Source organism: Crotalus tigris, unplaced genomic scaffold (assembly GCF_016545835.1).
Source record: "Crotalus tigris isolate CLP2741 ecotype Arizona unplaced genomic scaffold, ASM1654583v1 scf7180000024281.4978605, whole genome shotgun sequence".
NCBI lineage: Eukaryota > Metazoa > Chordata > Lepidosauria > Squamata > Viperidae > Crotalus > Crotalus tigris.
The window spans coordinates 4287283-4309543 of NW_024100453.1; the positions used below are offsets into that span (position 1 = coordinate 4287283).

General features: G+C 36.4%; 2 protein-coding genes across 6 annotated transcripts in view; one reads left to right on the forward strand and one right to left on the reverse strand.

Moving 5' to 3' along the window:
• Positions 1 to 498: 498 nt before the first annotated feature.
• Positions 499 to 16192, forward strand: EIF2S2 (eukaryotic translation initiation factor 2 subunit beta). The gene is made up of 9 exons (XM_039323673.1): positions 499 to 679; positions 4932 to 5112; positions 6109 to 6212; positions 6556 to 6688; positions 7848 to 7948; positions 8326 to 8474; positions 10958 to 11014; positions 12385 to 12470; positions 13682 to 16192. The coding sequence occupies exons 1-9, from the start codon at positions 665 to 667 to the stop codon at positions 13855 to 13857; spliced, it is 1002 nt and encodes a 333-aa protein (XP_039179607.1). The 5' UTR covers positions 499 to 664; the 3' UTR covers positions 13858 to 16192.
• Positions 16193 to 20424: 4232 nt separating this feature from the next.
• The window catches only part of RALY (RALY heterogeneous nuclear ribonucleoprotein), a 286663-nt gene continuing 284826 nt past the window's right edge, over positions 20425 to 22261 (reverse strand). For all 5 annotated transcript variants that reach the window (XM_039323685.1, XM_039323686.1, XM_039323683.1 and 2 more), the window contains one exon: positions 20425 to 20967. The gene's annotated coding sequence lies outside the window, so the exon portion shown is untranslated. The remainder of the gene's footprint in view (positions 20968 to 22261) is intronic.

The window sequence follows — 22261 nt, forward strand, 5'->3', positions numbered from 1 at the left end:
TTTAGGAGGGAGTGTAACCAACCGTTCCTGTTGGATTTCAAACTTTTAAAACCCTCCCACAAATACCATGTATGAACTCAATATTAAATTTAATAATAGGAAGAAAGCTGTAGATTTATTAAAAGCACAGCTAGAAGTCGCGCAAATTTTTTTCAAAAGGGACGTAACAATAGCGCGTCTCGCCTCTCCACAAAGTTTGCAGCGTCACCTTCTGTCTTCTCTGAAAGAGGGAACTACGCAACCCTTGCGTAAATAGCGTAACTGTAGGATCAGGAACTCCACTTTTGTGAGGAGCACGTGCTCAAGCAAGCCCGCCCCCCCCCTCCGTGATCTCACCAGCTCAAATTCCCCATCCGCAAAATTGCACATGTTGCTGTCGTGATTTCATTTATCTCCGTTGCAGTTGCGCTTGCGCAGACATGAGACTACAGTTCCCGAGAACCTTGTGGAAGGGCTGCGGCGCATGCTCCCATCCGGGACAAACGTGCTGCTTTCTGTCTCCTCCTCCTGCTGCTGATGCAAGAGCTGAGCGCGGCGGCGAGGCGAGCCTGAGGGCTGAGCAAACGAGTCGGGGCGACTGATTTCCTGGGTGGTGTTGGGCTTTTCTCCCCTTGAGACGGGCGCTTCCAAATTTCTACTTTGACGGTCAGGGAGAGCCATAGCCATGTCGGGAGACGAGGTGAGGACAGAGATGTGCCCAGGCCTGGGGTGGCGTGAGGTTGGGGCTGTGGCCGCCGCCATGTGAGGAGCCGGGCCTGAGGCCTGTCCGCACCCTGATCAGAGCCCGGTTGAATTAGCTTCCCTGAGCAAAAGCAGCTCCCTTCTCCCAGTCTGCGATACATATTGGAGATAGGCTTATTTTTCCCTGAGCGGCTTTGAGAAACTTCTCCTTTGTCCTTGGTCGCTTTTTTTTTTTTTTTTGCTACCTTGTGAAGTAAGGAAGCCATCCTTGATCACCCTTCCCGCCTTACGTCAAACTGAGTTAATTCCAAACGCCCCCCCCCACCACCCCCCGCGGTTTGAGAAAGCAGGAAAGTTTCATATTTTTAAAAAAGCCGCTGTTTTAAAAAGGCAAAAGCAACAAACGATGCCTCTAATGTGCTTTGAATGGAGGAGCGTCTTAACTACTATAGTGCCTGCTGAATGGCAGGCCTACGTTTATTTTTGCGTATAGAGTGGCTCGGAAATCTTCGGTTTTAGGTGTCAAATCTTAAAGGATCCCTATTAGTTTGCTGCTCCAGTGGCCCGATTTGGAGTCTATTAAAAACATCTCAGTGTTGTAATAACTGAAGCGCTGCTTTCAGATTCAACAGAAGACTTATTCCTGTGCTTGCTAGCACTCTGGGGGTCGCTTTCGTTTTATTCCAGGGTTAATTGTTACAATATTTTTTCAAATCTCTAGAATGAACACCAGAAACCTCTCACATAATATATCAAGAAGAACTTGTGAATCCACTAGGCTTGGGTGGCCAATAAATTTAAATTAATAATGAAATAATTTTGAGCTCCCTAGAACTTTGCATGGGCAGAATAATCCTATTATTCCGCTAGAGTTCTTGATGATTCCAAAAGGTCAATTGATACCTGAGCAAAAACCAGGGACAGTTTTTGCTTGCCTTTCATATTTACAGTGAAAGTGATTCATTTTAAAATTAAAAGGAATTTTATATTTGGAAGCCTTTGGCATCCTTTAAAATATTCCTTTTAAGCAAAACTGGGGAGATCAGTTTTGGGGAGGGAAAATTGTTTTATCTTTTAGACCTTGAGAAGTTCTAGGCAATACAGAATATGAGTTTATAATAGGTTAGAATATAGTATCCATTTGAATAGACATCTACATTATTTATAAAGCTGATGTCAAACTTTATGGTACTGCTACTTCATAAAATGATAAATTAACATATGCTTTGCTGTGAATTCAACTAATAATTTCAGATTTCGATTTGGCAAAAAATAAATATACTACTTTTGATAATTAAAATTTAATCTAGCATGTCACAAACGTTGCTACTGCTACTTTTCACTGAAGGTGAGGCCCATAAAGCAAAAATGAAATTTGGCAGTTGGTTTGCCTAAGCAAGTTTGATTAGATAAAAATGACCACCCTCTAAATTGCTTCCAGACCCCTAGAATAAGCTATGATTGAACTGTCAGTTCATATTGTCAGCTCCCAGTTGTAATACACTGATTTATTGAAATGATGCATGCTTGGTTTCTGATTCAGTTTGGTTGATGGAATGATTCATTTTTAAGGTCCCTCTTTTTAGTAGAAACACTGTAATTTTTGACTCAAAAAGATTTTAGTGCAATACTTGGAAAACAGATTAAAATATGTTTTTTTAGGAATAATTATGAAGAAGTATTACCTGTAGACGGGTGAAAAACAAGCTAGATTTCCAGATATTTAGAACTTTTCTGTTTTCCATAAAAATGATTTAATAATAGGAAAATATCAGTTTTACTGGTGCAGTTTAAGATGGCTATAAATTTATTAGTTTAATTTTTTCAGTCTTTTAATAATGTGGTTTATGCCAGCATGTCAGTATAGATCTGTGTTCCATATAATGATGAACTTAATCTTATTTGAAATATGAATTCAGGAATAGACTCTTCTCATGTTTTTTTTTCTTTTTTTGTTTACAAATGCTTGATGGCATATGAATCATAAGTCCAAAATGTATACATTTGTTTCCTAGCTATAATACTTTAGAATTGTAGTAAAGACTGGCCTCATACATCTTAATAATTTCTCACCAGCCAAAAGAAATGTAATTTTATCTTGGTATAGCAAAGTACTTTACATTACACAAAAATGTAATTGTGTTGTACCAGCCAAAGATAATTAATGTATGGGTATTTTGTGTTTTCTCCTCCCGCCTGTAGCCTTCATGCCCCCTTAATTGCTTTAAAAAGTCTAGCAGTTGAAACAACATTGGGATATGTGAAGAATTCCTCTGTTCTACATTTCTAGCAGCTCAATTTATTGACTGGCTCTTTGGATATCTGTTCTATCATGACCATTGTTGAAATAATTAGGATAGGTTTAATCTATGTATGATGAAAAAATATAGACATATCTCTTCAGAACTGCAGATATTTCAGTAGTAATACTTTAACATAGATATAAAAGAGACATTAGATCAGGGACACTCATTCTGATGCCTATGGCTATTTGATGTTAACCAGATTAATTATCTACTTACCTTTTAACAGATTGTTTTAATTTTAAAAATCAAAAGACTGGAATACAAGAGAGTGCTAGCCTCCAGTTTCCTTTCTGAGAAAAAAGTAATTTTGTGATAACTGCATCAACATGACTGACATTTTGAGAGATCCGGCCAAATTCTCTCAATATCACATTTACCATGTTTCCCTGAAAGTAAGACCTACCCCGAAAATAAGCCCTAGTTTTGGGGCAAGGCGCATGTCTAAAAATCAAGCTGGGATGGAGAGGTGGAGCTTACCATTGCAGCCAGGCCTCTCATGGAGTGACACTTGCCTTGCTGGCCCACTTCTGCAGAGGAAGGAACAGCTTCATTCTGTGGCTGAGAATGGAGCTCCATCCAGCTTGCATTTCGCAGTCGGAGGCCTTTCCGGAAGGCCTTTGCAGTTGAGAATTGAGCTATGGATTCAATCTGTAGCTTGGTTCTTGGCTGCAGAGGCCTTTCTGACTCTGAAATGTAGGCCGGAGCTCCATTCTCAGCTACAGAATGAAGCTGCTCCTTCATGTGCAGAAGAAGTGGGCTGGCTGGGTGGGGCTGTTGCTGCTGCTGCTGCTGCGAGGTGAGTGGAAAAGACATTCCCTAAAAATAAGATCTGGTATATTTTTTGGAGGCAAAAAAAAAAAAAAAAAAAGACCAGGTCTTATTTTGGGGGGAAAAAACGGTATGCCCCTTGATTTTGGATAAGTTCCTATTTCTGCATTAAGTGGACAATTAAAATGGAAAGAATTTAATGAACTATTTAACTGATGATATTTCAGATACAGTCTTTGGTTTCTGTTCTCTACAAAAAAGAATATAACTAGTTTCTAATATTAAATGCATTCAAAGATAGGGTTTCTTGTCTTTAAATATAAATTAATATGTTTGTATGTTTGGCGATGCCTTTTAAGGAATGATTACTTTTAAAAGTCCTGTATATCCAGTTAGTATAGTATGATTCCATTATACTACTACTACTCTCAGATGTAGAGCACTATAATTTCACTTTTAATAGACTATGATATTCATAAACAAAACTTTGTTTTCTGTATGGGTGTCTGAAAAATGGATAGATCTAGATTGGTTTGTCAGAAATATATTTTTCTAGCAGAAAATCCCACTTCATTCAGTGTAATTACTGTAAAATAAATATGCAGATTGCAGTTTTCAGCTAGAATGCACAAGACTTGGGTTGCCATCAACATTTGACCTAAATTTTTGGAATACTGCCCAGAATAAGTTTGGTGAATTCTACAGAATTCACAACTACAGTAGTTTTGTGGTTATATAAACAGTTTGATAATTGACTTGAAGGTGCGTTTATTTTCAGATTAATGATTTAGTGTGAGAAGCACAAATTACCACCTAATACCTAAATACCAGATGTTGCTATTCCTTCTGGAACTTAGTAGTGGGTGCCTAAAAAAAGCTACATATGTTTTGGTAGAATTGTTGAAACTAGTAGATCTTTAAATTGCTGGGAAACCAATTTTGGTGGTTGGGTTGTGTAGAATATTTCACAGTTTAAATTATTTTTTTTTCTGTTTTACCCATATTAAGTTTTTAGTTATTTCCTAATGTACTTTGTACAGCTTTGTAGAGATTTTATTTGATAAACTTTCTATTACGTTGTGTTTGATAATAAATGTTTATATTTATATGTACTTATAAATCAGAGGGGTATTTTTATGTTGCAAATTTGTGTTAAGAAAATACAGTTTTTTACAGATGATTTTCGACCCTACTATGAGCAAAAAGAAGAAGAAGAAAAAGAAGCCTTTTATGCTTGATGAAGAAGGTGGTGATGCACAAACAGAAGAGACACAACTATTAGAAACAAAAGAAGTGGAGCCAGAACCAGCAGAAGACAAAGATATAGAAGCTGATGAAGAAGACAGCAGAAAGAAAGGTAAACTAGAAATCTAGTTTTCTGTTTCTTTTTTATTTTTCTCAAGAAAAGATGCTTATAAAGGTGTGACATTTAATTTGTGCTCTTTTAAAGCTTTCCAGAGAAGGAGCAGAATGCTTAATAAAATGTTGGGAAAATGCATTCAGACTTTGCTCACTGGTTAGCTGTAAACACGAACACGTTGCTCTCTTGCCATTACTCATGAAAGATAGAAATTAGAGAATTTTGTATTGTTGGTTTGACTTTCAGGGAGAGGATGGATGGTCATTTAAAAAACAACTGACTTACAGTATTGCATTGTATGTCTCCAAACATTTTGAAATATACAGGCTGAAGCACACCTATCTCATACAGCTGTAATTTGATGGTTTGCTTTGTTTCATATATATAAATATTAAACAGATTGCCAGCTAAGTTCTTTGGTTCATTATTATGAATCAGCCAACTGTTAATATTTTAGAATTGGACTCTTATTTACATTTTTGTATTTCATGAGAAAATAAATTGAAGTAGCTTTAGCTAGCAAGATGGATGGCATATACATTTAATAAATAAATAAAAATAATTGTTTTTATGTTATTGTCTTGTCTGGCCTTGCAATATTTACGTTTTTCTCTCTGACTTATTACTGTTAAAGCCAATAAGGCATTGAAGTAAATATTGTAAATGCAAAGATTTTGTGGTAAGCATCCTGAAAATATATAGACTGTCATGTTTATACTGGGAACTAATTCTTATAACTTGATTCTCAGTTATTACATCCTGAGTTATCAAGAGCTACTGGATATAATGTGTAAAAGTCTAAATCAATGTTTTATACATGATTGAAATAGTCTAAATTAGTTTTTCATTTTTCTCATTCTATTATTGAAATTGTCTGATTTCATTGTAACAAGTTTGCTTAAATATCTTGATAAATATATCCAGGCATGTTTCTTCCATACTCAAATCATAAAGTAATCTGAATGTTAGTAATGTACTGCTTTTCAATTTCAGATGCATCAAATGATTTAGATGACTTAACCTTCTTTAATCAGAAGAAAAAGAAGAAAAAAGCAAAAAAGATATTTGATATTGATGAAGCTGAAGAGGGACTGAAGGTAAATTGACATGGGGTTAAAGGGCACGTTTGTTTCATCATCTTACTAACTTAAGATTTAGATTCCCCCCCATCCCCAAAATAACTCTCTATACTGTGCTCTCACCTTAAAAGAGGAAGAAACTTGTTACTGTATATTATCTAAAAAAGTCAAATTATATCAAAGACATTTTAATACATCCCCTAGACTTTTGCTTTGTAGGTGACCTCTGTTTGAATTAGTTGATTATTGTCATGATCAACAGAGAGATGCATATTTTGAATTATTACATTATGCTTGCTGCTTGTATCATTAAATGTTGTTTATTTTGCTCTCCTTCCTTGGCCTCCCAATTGTTCTCAAGGACCTAAAAATTGAAAGTGATGTGCAAGAAACAGTAGAACCAGAAGATGACCTTGATATCATGTTAGGAAAGAAGAAGAAAAGAAAGACGGCAAAGTTTACAGATGAGGATGAAGTATTAGATAAAGATGAAGGTAACTTTTTTAGTGGTGTCTGTTGCTGTTGGTCAAAGTTGGTAACACTGAAGGTTGGTACACAAAGTGTAGCTATATTTTAATCTGATAATCAGGGCAGAAGACAAGCTATTGTAGCTATTAGCATTCAGTCAAATGCTGCAGTGGTGTAGAGGAAGTTTTGTAATGTAACTCCAATATAACATCGACCATCTACACTGATTTTATTGTACAGGGTGCAACAGTTTCTTCTACATTGCCATTAGCCACAGCTATTTTAATTTCAGAGGCAAAGAAGAAGTTGTGAATCCAGTAACTTGAGTGCTTCAATGAGACGCTAAGCTCTCTAATTTCTAGCTATGCAGCCATTTTCACTCCTTGTTCTCTTTGGTTCTGATATTCATGTCTCTCCCATTTGCCTTTTCAAAATCCAAGATAATATTTGAAAATATTTGAAAGGTGTGGGGACAGTTTTAGAACAACATAATTCAGTATGGGTATTCCAATAAATCTGTGATTTATGGTTTTCCATTTTCGAAAACATCTTAAATAGCATTGTAAATCAGCACACAATATATGTCATTAACCATCAGTTTCATAGCTGTAATCAACTTATATTGTCTTTGAAAAGCTCATATCTCATACTTCTGTACTCATTCAGACATACTGGGCACCACCAACTAAATAAGAAACAAAAGTAACATTCTTAAATTCAAACACGTATTAAATTTCATTTGATAAAGGATAGGGATATTTTCTATTTGAACATTTTTGGAAACTTCTAGCACATGGGTGTCAAACTCGCAATGTCACGTGACGTGTTGCGACGTATCGTGACTTTTTCTCCATTGCTGGCAATGGGGTGGGCACAGTTTCAGCATGACACATCCAGCCCATGGGCTGGCAGTTTGACACCCCTGTTCTAGCATTACTGAAATTTCACTTCTGCGGAAAGAGAGAAAAGATAAATTTGTCTTTCCAAATGCCATGCCTCATCTTATTCTTAATGCTATTTGGATTAACTTCCCCTTTTTTCCCCTAGTATCTCCTCATTTAACAAAGGGTCTAATGTAGAAGGTTCTGGTTGAAAAATATATGTGTACATGTCACATAAAAATATTCTGTGCACATTGTGGAATGGAAATTGATGGGGTCTGACATGATATTTATAATTCTGCAGCATTAGAGGATGATGACAGCAAAAAAGATGATGGAATCTCTTTTAGCTCTCTGTTAGGACCTGCATGGGCAGGCTCGGAAAGGGATTACACATATGATGAGGTAAATATTTTTCACACCTTTTAACTAATTCTTCTATTGGTCTTTTATTATAATCTCTGGGGAGCATAATATAAACTGAATTTGGATTTATACCAAAATGAAGAGAAATAGAGCTTTGTTATTAGATTGAATTTTTTATTCTGTCTCAGGATTATGGAATAATGAATAGAACACACATATTTTAAATAAATAAAGCAGTTTGTAGAGAAGGTGAACTTTTTTTTAAATCCTACTATTTTGACTTCTAATTCAGATAAAATGTCATGCTTTTTTCCCAGGTAAATAAATTCAATAAAACATGACTATGTACTAGTATTAATTTGTGTTAATTAATCATCAGTATTAATTGATTTTTGATATTTTCTTTATCCCTGCAGTTGCTGAATCGTGTATTTAACATCATGAGGGAAAAAAATCCTGATATGGTAGCTGGTGAAAAAAGAAAATTTGTTATGAAACCTCCCCAGGTTGTAAGAGTAGGAACAAAGAAAACATCATTTGTTAACTTCACAGATATCTGTAAACTGTAAGTTTGGTTACATTGAGGTTTGGGACAGGAATTAGTAAAAGTTGGGGTCATGGAATTGTATTATCAGTATTGTTCAGTTATAAACTGAGTTTACATAGACAACAGTTAATTCATCTCAAGGGCAGATAGTATCATATTCTGAAACGACTGTTGCAAGTGTACCTGATTCATTAGATGATCAACTGGGAATTCTTTTTAACCAATCTAGTGAAGTGAATATGGTTTATCAGCTTTTGTGAAATTTCTATTCATTTATGCTAGGGAAATTCCTAGTGAGGTTGGGCTAATATTTGGAAGTATTTTAGAACGACCAGAGTAATGATTAATTAAACGGAATAATACTAAACTAATATAAAGCAATAGTCACCAGAAAATATTGATTCCCTAGATGTTTATTACCGACATGCTTACAGTTTTCCTTCAGACCTCTAGTCTGAACACCTAAAGCTTGAGAGTGTCAAGATATAATGAGATTGGAATTGAGGCTAGCTTGCATACAAACATTTAGTTAAATGTTTGCGTAGTGAATTCAGCAAAATATATAAGGGCATGGGATTATCATTTTGAAATAAATTTATGTATATGTACAGATTGTAATGTTGAGCAAAATATTTTTATATAGGTAGTCCTTGACTTACGATGGATTTGCCTTATAATTTCATCCCAAAGTTGTGCCTGCTGCAGCATCCCTGCAATCACTCTTACGATTCAGTGCAGGGAGGCTGCAGTGTCCCCCATTTCCCCACTGGTCCCCACAAGCCTAGCACACCATTTGGCTGCACACCTTCCTCCTCACTTACTTTTCAAAGACCTCTGAAGCTTGATTAAAGAAGGAGGACAGACCACTCCATTGCTGGGCCACATGGCATGATCCTGAAAGAGGCTCCCATTTTCCACATTGAATTGTGGTTTCTCAGAAAATGGCTTTCAGGATTGCACCCCATGTGACCCAGTAATGAAGTGGCTTGCTATGCTCCCCTAACATGAGCTGGGCAGTATTTTTGCCATGTTTTGTTTATCCATGCTGGGGAGCTTGGGTTAGGGAAGCATAGCAAGTTGCTTCGTTGCTGCCTGCGTGTCATGATCCGGAAGCAGCTGCCATTTTCTAAGTGGTCACATTGAATTGTAGCTACTCAGAAAAATGGCTGCTCCCACGATTATGTGCCCCAGCAACAGACTTGCTTTGCTTCCCTAATCTGAACTGTGCCCGACAGGTGACGTGGGCTGAGGAAAAGGGGCCTGGTAGGGTGGTAAGTAGGCCCAAGGCCTGTTGGGACCTCAAGGGACGGAAAGCAGAACATGGGTTGCCTTGAGATGAGGAGAAACCTTGAAAGACCTGGAGCATGAACTGCACTACACATTCCAGGGCTTCCCCTATCCTCAGTTTAATGAGCTGTGCGTTCATTTAACAATTGCATCAGACAGAGCAGGGATGAAGGGTTCTAAGTGAGGTGATCATGTGCTTAATGGCTATCACAATTTCTGACAATAGTGACCATGACCACTATTTAGAATAGCTGGATGTTTTTATAGAATAGCTGTAATGGTATTGGTATAAGGTGTTTAGTTTTGGCTTATTCTGAGATAGAAATCTATTCATTGTAATTTGTAAACTGTACTTAGTTTCTTGGGATGACATTTCAAACATTTAAAGCCACAGACAATTCAGTTCTGACTCATTGTTTTTTTTTTAATAATTTTTTATTTATTTTATTTTTCCAAACTCTCCCCCATACATATACATACTTATCAGATATTAACATACATTCCCTCCACACTCACATACAGATACTTTTAACAAAATGAAATAAATACATACACATAACTTTGGTGTTGCTCGCCCATTTCCCCTTTCACCGTATCCACACTCCTTCTTCTTTACCTTCTTTCTCCCTTTCTTCTCTTCCCTACTTCACTCTTCTTCCTCTAATGCTCGGACATTACCCCTGAATTGTATCTGAAGAGGGATGAGAGGGAAGAAAGGAGAGGAGAGAGAAAAGAGTAAAGGAGGGGAGAAGGAAGTAGGAAGGTTGGAGGAAGAGGAAAGGGGAGGAGAGTGGTGAAGGAGTTCTGGCTCATTGTTGTGTAAATCATTTACTGAAAGTCTTGATCTTGTTCATGTGAATCTTCATCGCAAACAATTTTCTTTAAATAAACAAAATGTGCTATTGTAACTTATGTTACATTGCCATATCTGATATTAGATAAGTGTGTAATTTTGCTGTCTCAGTTTATGAACAAATTTAATATGTTCCCCTTGAAGTTATTATCTTATGTGGTGGCATAAGTTAATTCCTTTTCACTGACTCCTATTTTATCTGCTTCAAATCTCCTATAATATTAGCTCTGTTAAGAAAATGGAATTTCAACTATTTGTATTGGCATTGCATATGCCAAATGCTGCAGTATGATAATAAAAGAGATGTAAGTATGCTAAGTACTTGTTATTTTATTAACTAGATAAACTTCCTTACTTTTAGATTACATCGTCAACCTAAACATCTCCTGGCTTTTTTGCTGGCAGAATTGGGTACAAGGTAAGTACTTCAAACTTAGTCTTTTCTGTGATATTTATTCTTCATGAATATTTCTGAACTTTTGATAATAGCCTCTGTTCAAAGATTATGACATTTCTAGCAAGTTGACTGCTTCAAAAATAACAGTATTGATGTAAGTAAAATTGGTTTAAGTCACTAGTGCTTCAATGATTATATAATGTTATAGAATTTAATGTATAGTTTGTAGATTTTGTATTTTTAATAAAGCTATGTAAATTCAGGTGGAACTTTTGTTTCAGCCAAGTGCCACCTGTCAAAGCAACTATGCCTTCCTAAAGATTTAGTGCTACTGCTTTGATGAATTCTTGACAAGAAGTTTCTTTTCCACATGCTTATCTACATACAAAAACCTGGGAAAACCTTCAGATTTGGCTGCACCAAATTTTCAAGGGTGGAAATCTAAAGGAGGCCTTTATATTAGAAATACCTATTTCTGATATGCTATGCCACACCCACCCTGGCCACACCCAACCCCTCCCGAGGGCAACCGCAATGCTGATGCGGCCCTCAATGAAATTGAGTTTGACACCTCTGTTATAGAAGCTTTCTGATCAGGAACCCAGATTAACTTGAATACTACTTCTAACTTTCAAAAATTTTGTACATTTTTAATTATCAGTCAACAACCTTCTGCTATAGTAACACTGCTGATCTCCATTCTCAGTTTGCAATGGCCACTTTTTTTGCTTCAGCCTACAATGTGGGGATAAGAAAGATACACAGATGTTGAATATATTCTCTTATTATTCGGTTCCATTTCTATTATTGATCCTGTCCTCAGAATACTGCTTCTTCTGTTGTGTTATTTTTCCCTAGAACGTAACACATGTCTACAAAATTTTCTTTTAGCTGTTTTAGAACATAGCCCCCCCCCCTCATAACCATTTATAAGAAAATAGCTGTGGTATTTCCACAAAAGCTACAGGATGTGCCGGGTATTTGTGTGTTTGTGTATGCATGCTCTTCAGCCAGTCTTGACTCCTGGGCAAGTCCTTGCAGTTTTTGTGGCCATATCTTTATAAGTAGTTTGCCATTGCTTGCTTCCTAGAGAATGACTGGCTCAGAGTCATCCAACTGGCTTCATGCCCAGGGCAGGACTAGAAGTCATAGTTTTCCAGTTTCTGTTTTGTGCCTTTAACCACTACATTAAACTGGCATTATATTTTTGTGTAGCCCTAGCAACCCATCAACCCTTAGGAATGAGTTTAGCTTGAACATCTGATAAAAGATGGCAGAACATGGAGAGCCTTTGAACAAAGATTTGCATATACTGTGGTGAGCATTTTGGAAGCCCTGAATCCTCTGTTTCATTGAAAATATGTGATTCTAATTTTAATACCTTTATTTAGTGGTTCAATAGATGGCAACAACCAACTTGTAATCAAAGGAAGATTCCAACAAAAACAGATAGAAAATGTCTTGAGGAGATATATCAGTAAGTGTATTCTATCATTTCAGATTTACATTTGCTTCCAGTAAACTGTTTAATCTTGCTTCTTACATAACTATTAGTAGTGCTAAAATTGCCACATTGTAATTTCATTAAAATCTTCTGAAACGATTATATTTTTGCTGGTTGTCAAAAAGAAAAAAGTGCTACAGTTCAACCAGAAGGGTCACTTTATGGAATCACCTGCTGTATCTTTGATGAGGTGAAGGCATATAGAACAATTATAACTGAATATTTGGATAGTCATGTTTGTATGGGAAAATGCAAATCCTTGGTCTTTTGGTTATATACTAAAAATTACTCATTCTGGTTTTAATTCATGGAACAGTATTTTTTGTTTCCATGAGATAACAAAATGTATTGTTACCTCATGGAAACAAGTGAGGTAACAATTGAATTGTATTGAAGTGTATAAACGTTATGTGGTTATTTCCATGTTCTATTGTCAGCTGCTTATTAAAAGATTATAAAGGTACACCATTAAGGATCTCAGACATCTCCAATACAGAGGACTGAATAATGGGACATTGAAAAGAAAGTCTGGCGGATCATTTAGAATTTTGTTCGGTACTACTTATTTTTTATAGTATGGACAGTGATGTAAACTTAGTAATGAAGAAAGCTAATAGAATGGTTAGATTTTAGGTCCTGAATATATGTTCAGATACATGTTAACAGTGAGCTATATTGATTTTTCCTTTCACAATTTGTGTTAGATTGAAAAAAGTTGGCTGATAATACAGTTGTGACTTTTGAATCTGCCAAAGCCAAAAGTCATTCTCCCATCTTGTAAGCTGCTTGCAAGACATTCTACTTTTGTGTGATAAATAGGTACATGCAGTAAATGGGCAGAAAAAAAAAATATTTTTAAGGGGTGTTACCTTGCAATGAAAGAGATAAATACTCTGTTTTCTAATTTATGTTTTATAGTCTAGTTCACGGGTGTCAAACTCGCGACATCACGTGACGTGTCATGACGTATCGTGACTTTTTTCCAATTGCCGGCAATGGGGTAGGTGTGGTTTTGGCGTGATGCATCTGGCAGTTTGACACCCCTGGTCTAGTTAGTTTGCAGTTGGATTCAGAAATTACTCTACCTGGTTATTTAAATGATAAGTGCATAGTGGATGAAAATGTGTTCACTATTCGTTTATAATTTCTTATTGCTAATATAACTTGTTTAATTGTTCCCACAGAGGAATATGTCACCTGTCATACATGTCGGTCACCAGACACAATCTTGCAGAAGGACACCAGATTATATTTTTTGCAGTGTGAGACTTGCCATTCACGCTGTTCTGTTGCCAGCATTAAAACTGGTTTCCAGGCTGTCACAGGCAAGAGAGCGCAGCTCCGTGCCAAAGCTAACTAGTTGGCTGGTTGACCCTGAATTTTTGCGAAGTGATCTGGGCGCAAATGGCTGGACAGGCTTACAACCTGAGTGGATTTCCGATGTATTAAAAACAAGATAGTAAAAGCTGCTTTGCTTTGGGTTGGTCTGTGAGATTCTTGCGAGATCAGATCTTCAAGCTGTTGACATTTGCTAACTGAATATTTTACCAACTGTCAAGTGATGAGAAAGGAGATGCTTTTTAATCTGTTCATAGAATTCTGTAAAATGCAAGAGAAATTAAAGTTATTATAACAGTGACTCTTTCATTTGAATTTTTTGGTTTCTCTGTTAACAGTAGTATGAATACATGCAAGCGTCATGGCCAATTGTGTTTTAAAAACATTTGTTGTCCTAATTAAGTGTATTGTAAAAGCAAATGGGCACAGTTGAATTAATGTAATGGAACATATCATAGAATATTAAATCACAAATAGGTTCTCCCTGTTGAATATCTCCACGCATATAAGAATTTCATCATCTGGTTACAAGGGACAAATCCCACAGATGAATGTGAGATTTGTATTAATTGGGCTTAGGTTAGCTGTCTGTAACCAGCTTTCCTTTGCATTTTGGTGTTCACTTTAATCTCTGCATTAGTATGGTCTTAATAAAAATTATTAAAATATAACATATCAAGATGCCATATTAATGCATGTAAGTTTGGGAAAACATTGCAGTGTAAATGCACATTATCATTGCCATAATCTATTTAGAGTTTTTGTAATGCTAGCTTTCAGTACTGTACTAAAAAAGTTAAATCTTTAAATTGTAAAAATGAATTATGTATGCATCACCCATTTAAATGAAAACAAGTTAAAAAAAAGTTAGTGCGGCTATTAAAACTTAAGTAATCTTACACCTTTCCTTCCAGCACTGTACTTTCAGTTTTTGGAAAGGGTAACTAGTGTATGTTCTTCCTATCCCGAGTATTCACCAATTTCAGGACTGACCCAGAAACTAAGCTGTCAGAAAGCTTGGTGATCTTTATGCAGTAGCTGGTATCCATTTTATCAGTTTATTCAGGCCTTAAAGCAGAGTTATTTAAGAAGGCTTGTTGTATTCATTGGGATCTTTGAAAAGAGGCTTTGGATAAATTAGTACAGTAATGGACTACAAGGACCTGTGGCCTTAGGATTTGGGATTTCTGACCAAGGACATGGGAATAGAAATAAGTGGACATCTTTTGCAATTAAGTATTATGAAGATAATCTTTATTGGGGCTGATGCTTAAGAGATTTGATGGTGACACCAGTTATTTAGACTGATATAAACAAAAGGGCTCGTATAAGCACGTGTCTGCATTGGATAAATTGGAATTTAAATGGCAAAAACCTTTTTCCACAAAGTATAGGATTATGTAAGAAAAGGCAATAAGTAAAATCATATTTTTTAATTTTTTTGTTCATGTTAGCTGCCTAGAATTGCGGATGCAAAATAGGTGGCCATATAAGCTGTTTAAATACTTAATGTATGGAATGAGGATTTACCTGGTGAATACTAAAAATGAATCTTGATGTGGTAGGTATATGTGTAAAAATTACTTTCCTTCTGTGAAGAAGACATGAAATAATTAGAAAAGACATTGCAATAAAATTAATACCTATCATTATTTGCAAATACTGTGTATGTGTCTAGTTAAAGAATTATAGAATATGAAATGAACCAGTGAATTTGAAAGAGGGAAGAAAAGTATACTCATAGTACATAGTATTCATCACTACCAAATATGATGCAGACTGCCAAATTGATGTTTAAAGTTAAACCCATTGAGTAGGCAGTTTTTATGACAATTGCATGACCTCATCAGGGTCAACTGGACAGGAATTTTGCCTCATATCCTGTGTTTAAAATTCCTCAGTTATCCAATGAAGCAAATTGGGCTGGATTACATAATACTTCAATATGATCCAGCAGGATCCTATATTTCTTTGCTTGCTTGGAGATTTTAAAACGTGATGCTTTTGAATTTAAAACTCTAAAAACATTTGCAAAGTTTAAGGAAGAGTGCCTTTTCACTACTGTTTCAAGATTTCTGACTTCTCATAACCCTTATTATTAATATTGAAAGGTATTTGGTTAATGGGTGTGATACTTTAATTGAAGTTGAATCTAGAATCTTTGTTTTGGAATTGTAATTTGTATGTAAATTGACATGCAACTGAGTTTGCCAGGAAATTAATTTTTATATTTTCTGCAAAGGTTTTTTGAGAATAGAAAAGTCTAAAGTCGGTCTTTTTTTAATGACTTAAATAGAATCTGAGCTGTAATGAATGTTGGATGTACCTTATAAATTGAATAAAGTCAGGATCAGTGACTCTTGTATAATTTTCCAAATTTGTGGTTGTTTTCACAGGATGCTTTTGCAGCATTAGCTATGCCTTCTCTTTTTTATTTAATTATTTAAATAGAAAAATATAACACCAATATTATTTGAAGCCTTCTGGATAAAACAGACTTCTTAGGATTGTTTGAAAGTTCGTAATGAACAAGGGTCATCCTCATCTCTGAAGAGAGAATGTTCCAGATGACGGGCTTTAGCAGAGAAGGCAAGTCTCCTGGTCCCTGCCAGCTGACAATGCTTGGTATACCTGTTATAGGCCCAACCTGCCTGACCAAATTGGACATGTAGAAACAACTGGGGGAAGTCTATCCTTTAGGTAATCCAGCCCAAGCCATGAAGGGCTTTAAAGGTGATAACTAGCACTTTTGGGTCCAGTCGCTGTATGAATGGAAAATTGTCAGATAATTTTGAGCTATGTTAATTTTAGTTGAGATCCTATAATACTTAACTCCTGTAGTGTTTGCCATCTCTCATTAGTTGGGAAAATTCACCAGCAGCTATGGTGCTCCAAATACTACCATTCTAAATCCCTGATCATAGGCTGATGGGTGGTTTGTCCTAGCTGACATCTGAATAGTGACATCTGAATAGTTATTGATACCTTATGGAATGCTAACTAGAAAAGTTTCAGGGAATACAGTAAAGGCAAAAAAAAAAGCTTTGATTCAAGATTACCTTGTGTGTAAGGTAAGCATTGTGTTCTCAATTTCTGAATTCAGATAAGGACAAAGAAATTCAAAAATACACAGCTCTTTGGGTCTTGGTCCTAATACTAGTTTTGTTAACATAAAGTATGGTTTAAAGTTTAAAATACCACAGCATTTAACATCTACGTATTGGAGAAGCAACTATTTTTTTTCACTCATTTAAAAAATGAGAAAAAGTGTATGCAGGATTCTGTGGGCATATTAGCAAATCTAGTCATGGAATGTTATACTTAAATGTGAAGCTCAAAGCTACTTTATGGGTTCCTGCCTGCTAAACATTTTGACTCACCTTTTATTCTGGCACTTGTAACATTCTGAACGCCAGGATAATCATTTATAGTTGTAAGGTATAGTTGGTGCTTCAAGTAACTACAATATAACAGTGAAGTGTTTGAGTCTAAAGCAGCCTTTAAAAAAAAAAAACAAAAACGAATCTACCTCTATTCTAAGCATTTAAATACCTGCTATTTCCTAAGAAGCTGGTACTATTTTTTTTGTTTTACAATAAAATTTTCTCAAAACTGAGCTTTTATCTTTATGTTCTTTGGATAGATTGTACATGGATTTATTGCCACCAATGAGCTCATCTTCAGATCTGGCTGTGTTACCAGCATGCCTCCCTTACTCCCATTATAAGCTGACCAGAGTCCCCTTGAAGGGTGAGAGAGCATATGAAATTAATAACTAAAATGCCTTACAAACCATTCTTAAAAGTCATATTCATTACAAACCATTCTTAAAAGTCATATTCATGGGGATACATCATCTCCATTGACTCAGTTCCATTGCAGACATCTTATGTTTGTCTTGAACTAGTCTTGACATTCAGGTAACATTTTCCATCTGACACAAGTCTTCCCATACAATTTTGCCATTGATGCTTCATTATTGAGTGGAAATATGGAGCAGAACACACACAGGTCCTCATAACCTGCCCAGTGAAACGAGAGCCCCTGGTTTACCTAGAAGTCCTACTTGCATCGCATATACCATATATGCCGCCGTATTAGGCGACACGGCGTATAAGACGACCCCCGTCTTTATAGCCGGGCCGCATTCCTAGAACGTCGTCTTATACGCTGGAAACTACCAGTATTTCCGGGGTATAAGACGACTCGGCGTATAAGACGACCCCCGTCTTTGGCGCCGATTTCAGCGCTCGCGGAAGTCATCTTATACGCCGGTATTTACGGTATTCTGCGACTGCTGCAGTTATTTTTCAGTGTGGGGGTAGGGCTGGTATTTTTACTATGATGTGGATAAGCTGAAAACCTAGTGGAACCCTATTGGTATCTACCAGGCTCCCCTGATGATATTTTCTTTGTGATTATCTGCACCCACAATGGCAACATGTATAAATCATAGCAGCCATAAATTGTTCATAATCTAAGTGGCTTTGGGGAATAGTTCTGAGATTCAACTGTGAGCAAATGTTTGTGAACCTTTTAGAAATATTTGTAATCCTGCAGAACTAATCTGTGGTGTGATCAGGGCTTCTAAGTTTTTTAATAGTAAATGTCTTAATGTGTATCAGGTCTTTATTGAATATATTAAGCCAACATTCACTTTTCTTGTAAAAATGTATAAGAAATTGCAGGATTAATAATGGTGAATTGAGATAGTTATTCCAATTTATGAGGTGATAATCAGGGATGGATTTAAAAAGTCATCCTCTTTAAAAGCCTAGAGATTAGTTCTTTCCATGGACTTGCTTTTTATCATGCAGATTTGAGGAGTGACTCATGCCTCTGCAAACATCTGAAAAAGGTTTGTTGGTGCTCAGGAGGCTAGAAATGCATTAAAATTTTCCCCTGTCCAATCATGACTGACTCAAGGGGGTGATGTTCATCTCCAATTCTCAGCCAAGGGAATCTGCATTGTCTTGAGAGACGCCTCCATCATCACATGGCCAGCATGAAAATAGAGAATGCAGTAATTTTCAGCTGAAGTGATACCTATTTATCTACTTGCATTTGCATGCTTTTGAACTGCTAGGTTGGCAGGAACTAGGGCAAGAATGGGAGCTCACCCCATCGTGCAGCGTTGGGGTCTTGGGCTGTCAGTTACAAAACTATTGTCTAATTCATTCCATCGGAAGATAGTCAAATTCAAAAATAAGTTACTTTTCCCAGGAGTGGTCCAAAAGAAATCACTCCAGATGGGAAGATCGTAAAGAATCAGGGTTCTAGGAAAGGATTTGTAGGCAGTTCTTAGTTATCTAAAGTCTGTATACGAGTGCACATTAGTTATAATAATGAACAATGGTGTTCATGGGGGTGTATCAAGAATAGTGTTCTCCAGCAAGCAAACTGCCACCCACCTCATTTCTGCCAACAACCACTTGGAGGGTACACCAAGTTAATGGAACAGTGTTCTGTGGACCGAGGAGACAAAAGGAGTTTTTTATGTCAATAATGAAAAAAATGTGGCAAAACTGAAACTTCATTCAAATTAAAAAAACCCTCATCCCAACTATGAAGCATGGAACTGATTTGGAACTGTTTTACAGCTTCAAGAACAAGAACCTCATAGCTATTGAGGGAACAATGGCTTCTGGATTCCACAACCTATTCGACAGGATAATGTCAGCACTGAAACCTCAGTGAATATGGGTTACACGGAATAGCGTAACAAATAAATGGCTGAAATAGAAAAACAAAATCACATTTTGAGATTGCAGTAGCACTTGTAGCATGAAAGGATGAGGTCTCACACCTCCTGCTTCAGAAGTATTCTGGGCCTACATTTCTGAGTTGTGCCTCCGTGGCATAAAGGCTTAATAGTTACTGCTGCCAACGTTATTCTCCAGAAGAACATCTCATTTTAGTGTCTTCCCCCCAAATCAACTGTGTGAGAGTCGAGGCTCTCAGAGCCTTTGTCATTTTCTTTTCCAAATTATTTCATTCCCTCCTCCATTTTAATCTATATCTCTTGGTCATGTGGTTTGTGGCAAAGAAGTCAGCTTTTCTTACCTCCCCCCTTTTGGGCAGTAGACCAATCTCACAAGGAATATGATCAAATTATTTTCTTTTTGAAAAAGGAATGACAAAATGCAAGCATTTTTCTACCTAAAGTATGATTCATTTCTTCTGGGTGTCACTTAGATTTCACTATATGTGAAAAGCAGCATATGATAAAATTGAAATTTGGTAGAAAAGCAAAGCAGGAGAATCCCAAAACAGCTCTGAGTATTGAATATGCTCAGTGGATGTGGGATAGTGTCTCATGTTGATAGCAGGATGAAAGAAGAAAATGGAATGTAGTATCCAGGAAAAGAATACAGCTGGAAATCTCAGCACCTATTGTGGCAGCGTCCGCTTCTGGTTTGCTCTGGACACCATTTTTAATATATCTTAAATGAGAGCAGCACAGTCAGCAAAATATTCAAAGAAAATAGGCACTGGTAGTGTGAAGAGGTAGCTTGAATCCAATATATTATTTTGCAATGTATCTTATTTAAATAGCAATAACAGCAAAAAACAAAACAAAACAACGGGCTTAAATCATGAATCAAGTTCTTCCTTTTATTATACAGTATTTTATGTACAAATCCCCCTCCCCCCATTTCTTTCATTTTTCAGTCCTGCGGTTTGTTCATAGCAAAACAAAGTCTAGGAAGCATTTTGAAAATAGCTAGGGACACCAAAGTGATCAAACTTTGCAGGATAAGCTAACAGAGAAGAGCCAAAAGGATAAAGAAAATAAAAAGAAAAACAATGCTTGCCTGTTTTGTAACTTGTATTTTCAACAAAGAAATTGTTGTAAATTACTGTGCTTTGTGAGATGCAATCTTCTGTTAATATGTCCTGAAGAAGAGAAGATCATTATATCTGGTTGTATATCTTCCAGCAGAAATCCTTAGAAGGGTAGGATAAAATCCTCTGAATTTGGCCTGTATGAAAATGTGATTCTCACCCTTTCCTGACAAGTAGTTGGAGTCTGAAAGACTGGATTACCCTGCTAAGCAAACAATGCTCCATCTATTTTTGAAGTTGGCAACTACGAATAAACCATCTTACAATATTGTACAAAGAAGGGAACCTTGAAGGAAAAAAAAAAGATAATGAAGGATAATACAATTTTGTAATAGGTTTCAGTTTAATAAATCACACAACATGTTTCTGAGTATGAGTTGGTTGTATTTTAGAAAAATGGTCAACAGGGAAGAAAACATATTTTTCTTCTGCACTTAGATTTCTTGTAAGTAAAAAGAAATCAGGACACACTGTACTATCTATTTCTTCAATTGCCCTTGTTGAAACTCCTCGGACTAGCTTCTGTGAACCTTTGGTATGAAAAAGTATAAATTATGTTTGGAACCTCATTGGCTGCATAGCTAGGCCATAAAGTGAATTATTTTATTCAAAATTCTTATGAAATGCCTGGGTCAAAATATGCATACTACTATGCTCTATGTGCCAACTTTAGCCAGTATTCCTTTCTCTTTTATAATTATTTGCTTTCTTAATCCTTAGGAAACTGGATGGAGAATTGTTTTATTCCTGGGAACAAAGGCCTGATAACAACCACCTTCATCTTTCTAGGTGATATCTCAGATACTAAAGGGCGCATTTTCTAGTGCAACTATGCAGGAAACTGCACTGGACTAAGGCTTAAAAGCAAATGGGCCACTACGAGACAACCTGGCTTAGAAGGCATGATCCGGATTTCAAATGCAAAACCATACATCGTATATTGTGGAATTGTACTCATTGCACATGGTACCTCCTGTCTCAAGAAAGCAGACTTTATACAGATTGTTTCCTTTCCTACTTCTAGATGGAAATGCTCTATTCTCTTGATACAATATCTGTTTCAGTAGTGGATGCTTGTTACAAGACCCCCAGTGTAATATAATGATTTTGGGTGTGTGTATGTGTGGGAATACTAATGATAGCCCACTGGTATGACTATCCTTTCTTGTGCTCTACAAAATTGCTTGGAAATATTGGTCCATGTGTCTCCTTTTGAATTCCAGGCAGAGACCCAATGGCAGCCCTGAATGTCAACATTTGTCCAGCTCGATATATCAAGAAAGGTTTTAACTTCTTGTAATCCTCCCTCTTTTTGTTGTTGTGGTGACATGCTAGGCGAAGGAAGGAGTGGGAGGAAAATAATTGGTTCACTATTTCAAACGTATATATTATTTCCTCTTTTTTTGTATGAAATGTCAAGTGCAAACATTAATAGCTTCAATGAGCAGAGAAAGTTGACAAAATATGATTATGTAGCTGATGGCTATCAAGAGACAAAGACAGATTAACAGGTTGGTTAATCACTTGTAGGCCAAGGTTTCTTTTTGCCCTCTTTTCTATATGCCTGTGGTACCTGATGT

What these genes read in the sequence shown, in the direction of transcription:
- EIF2S2 (XM_039323673.1), top strand. An exon ending in TTCACAGATATCTGTAAACT is followed by an intron (nt 8,475 to 10,957) that starts GTAAGTTTGGTT and finishes CCTTACTTTTAG; the next exon opens with ATTACATCGTCAACCTAAAC. An exon ending in TGTCTTGAGGAGATATATCA is followed by an intron (nt 12,471 to 13,681) that starts GTAAGTGTATTC and finishes TTGTTCCCACAG; the next exon opens with AGGAATATGTCACCTGTCAT.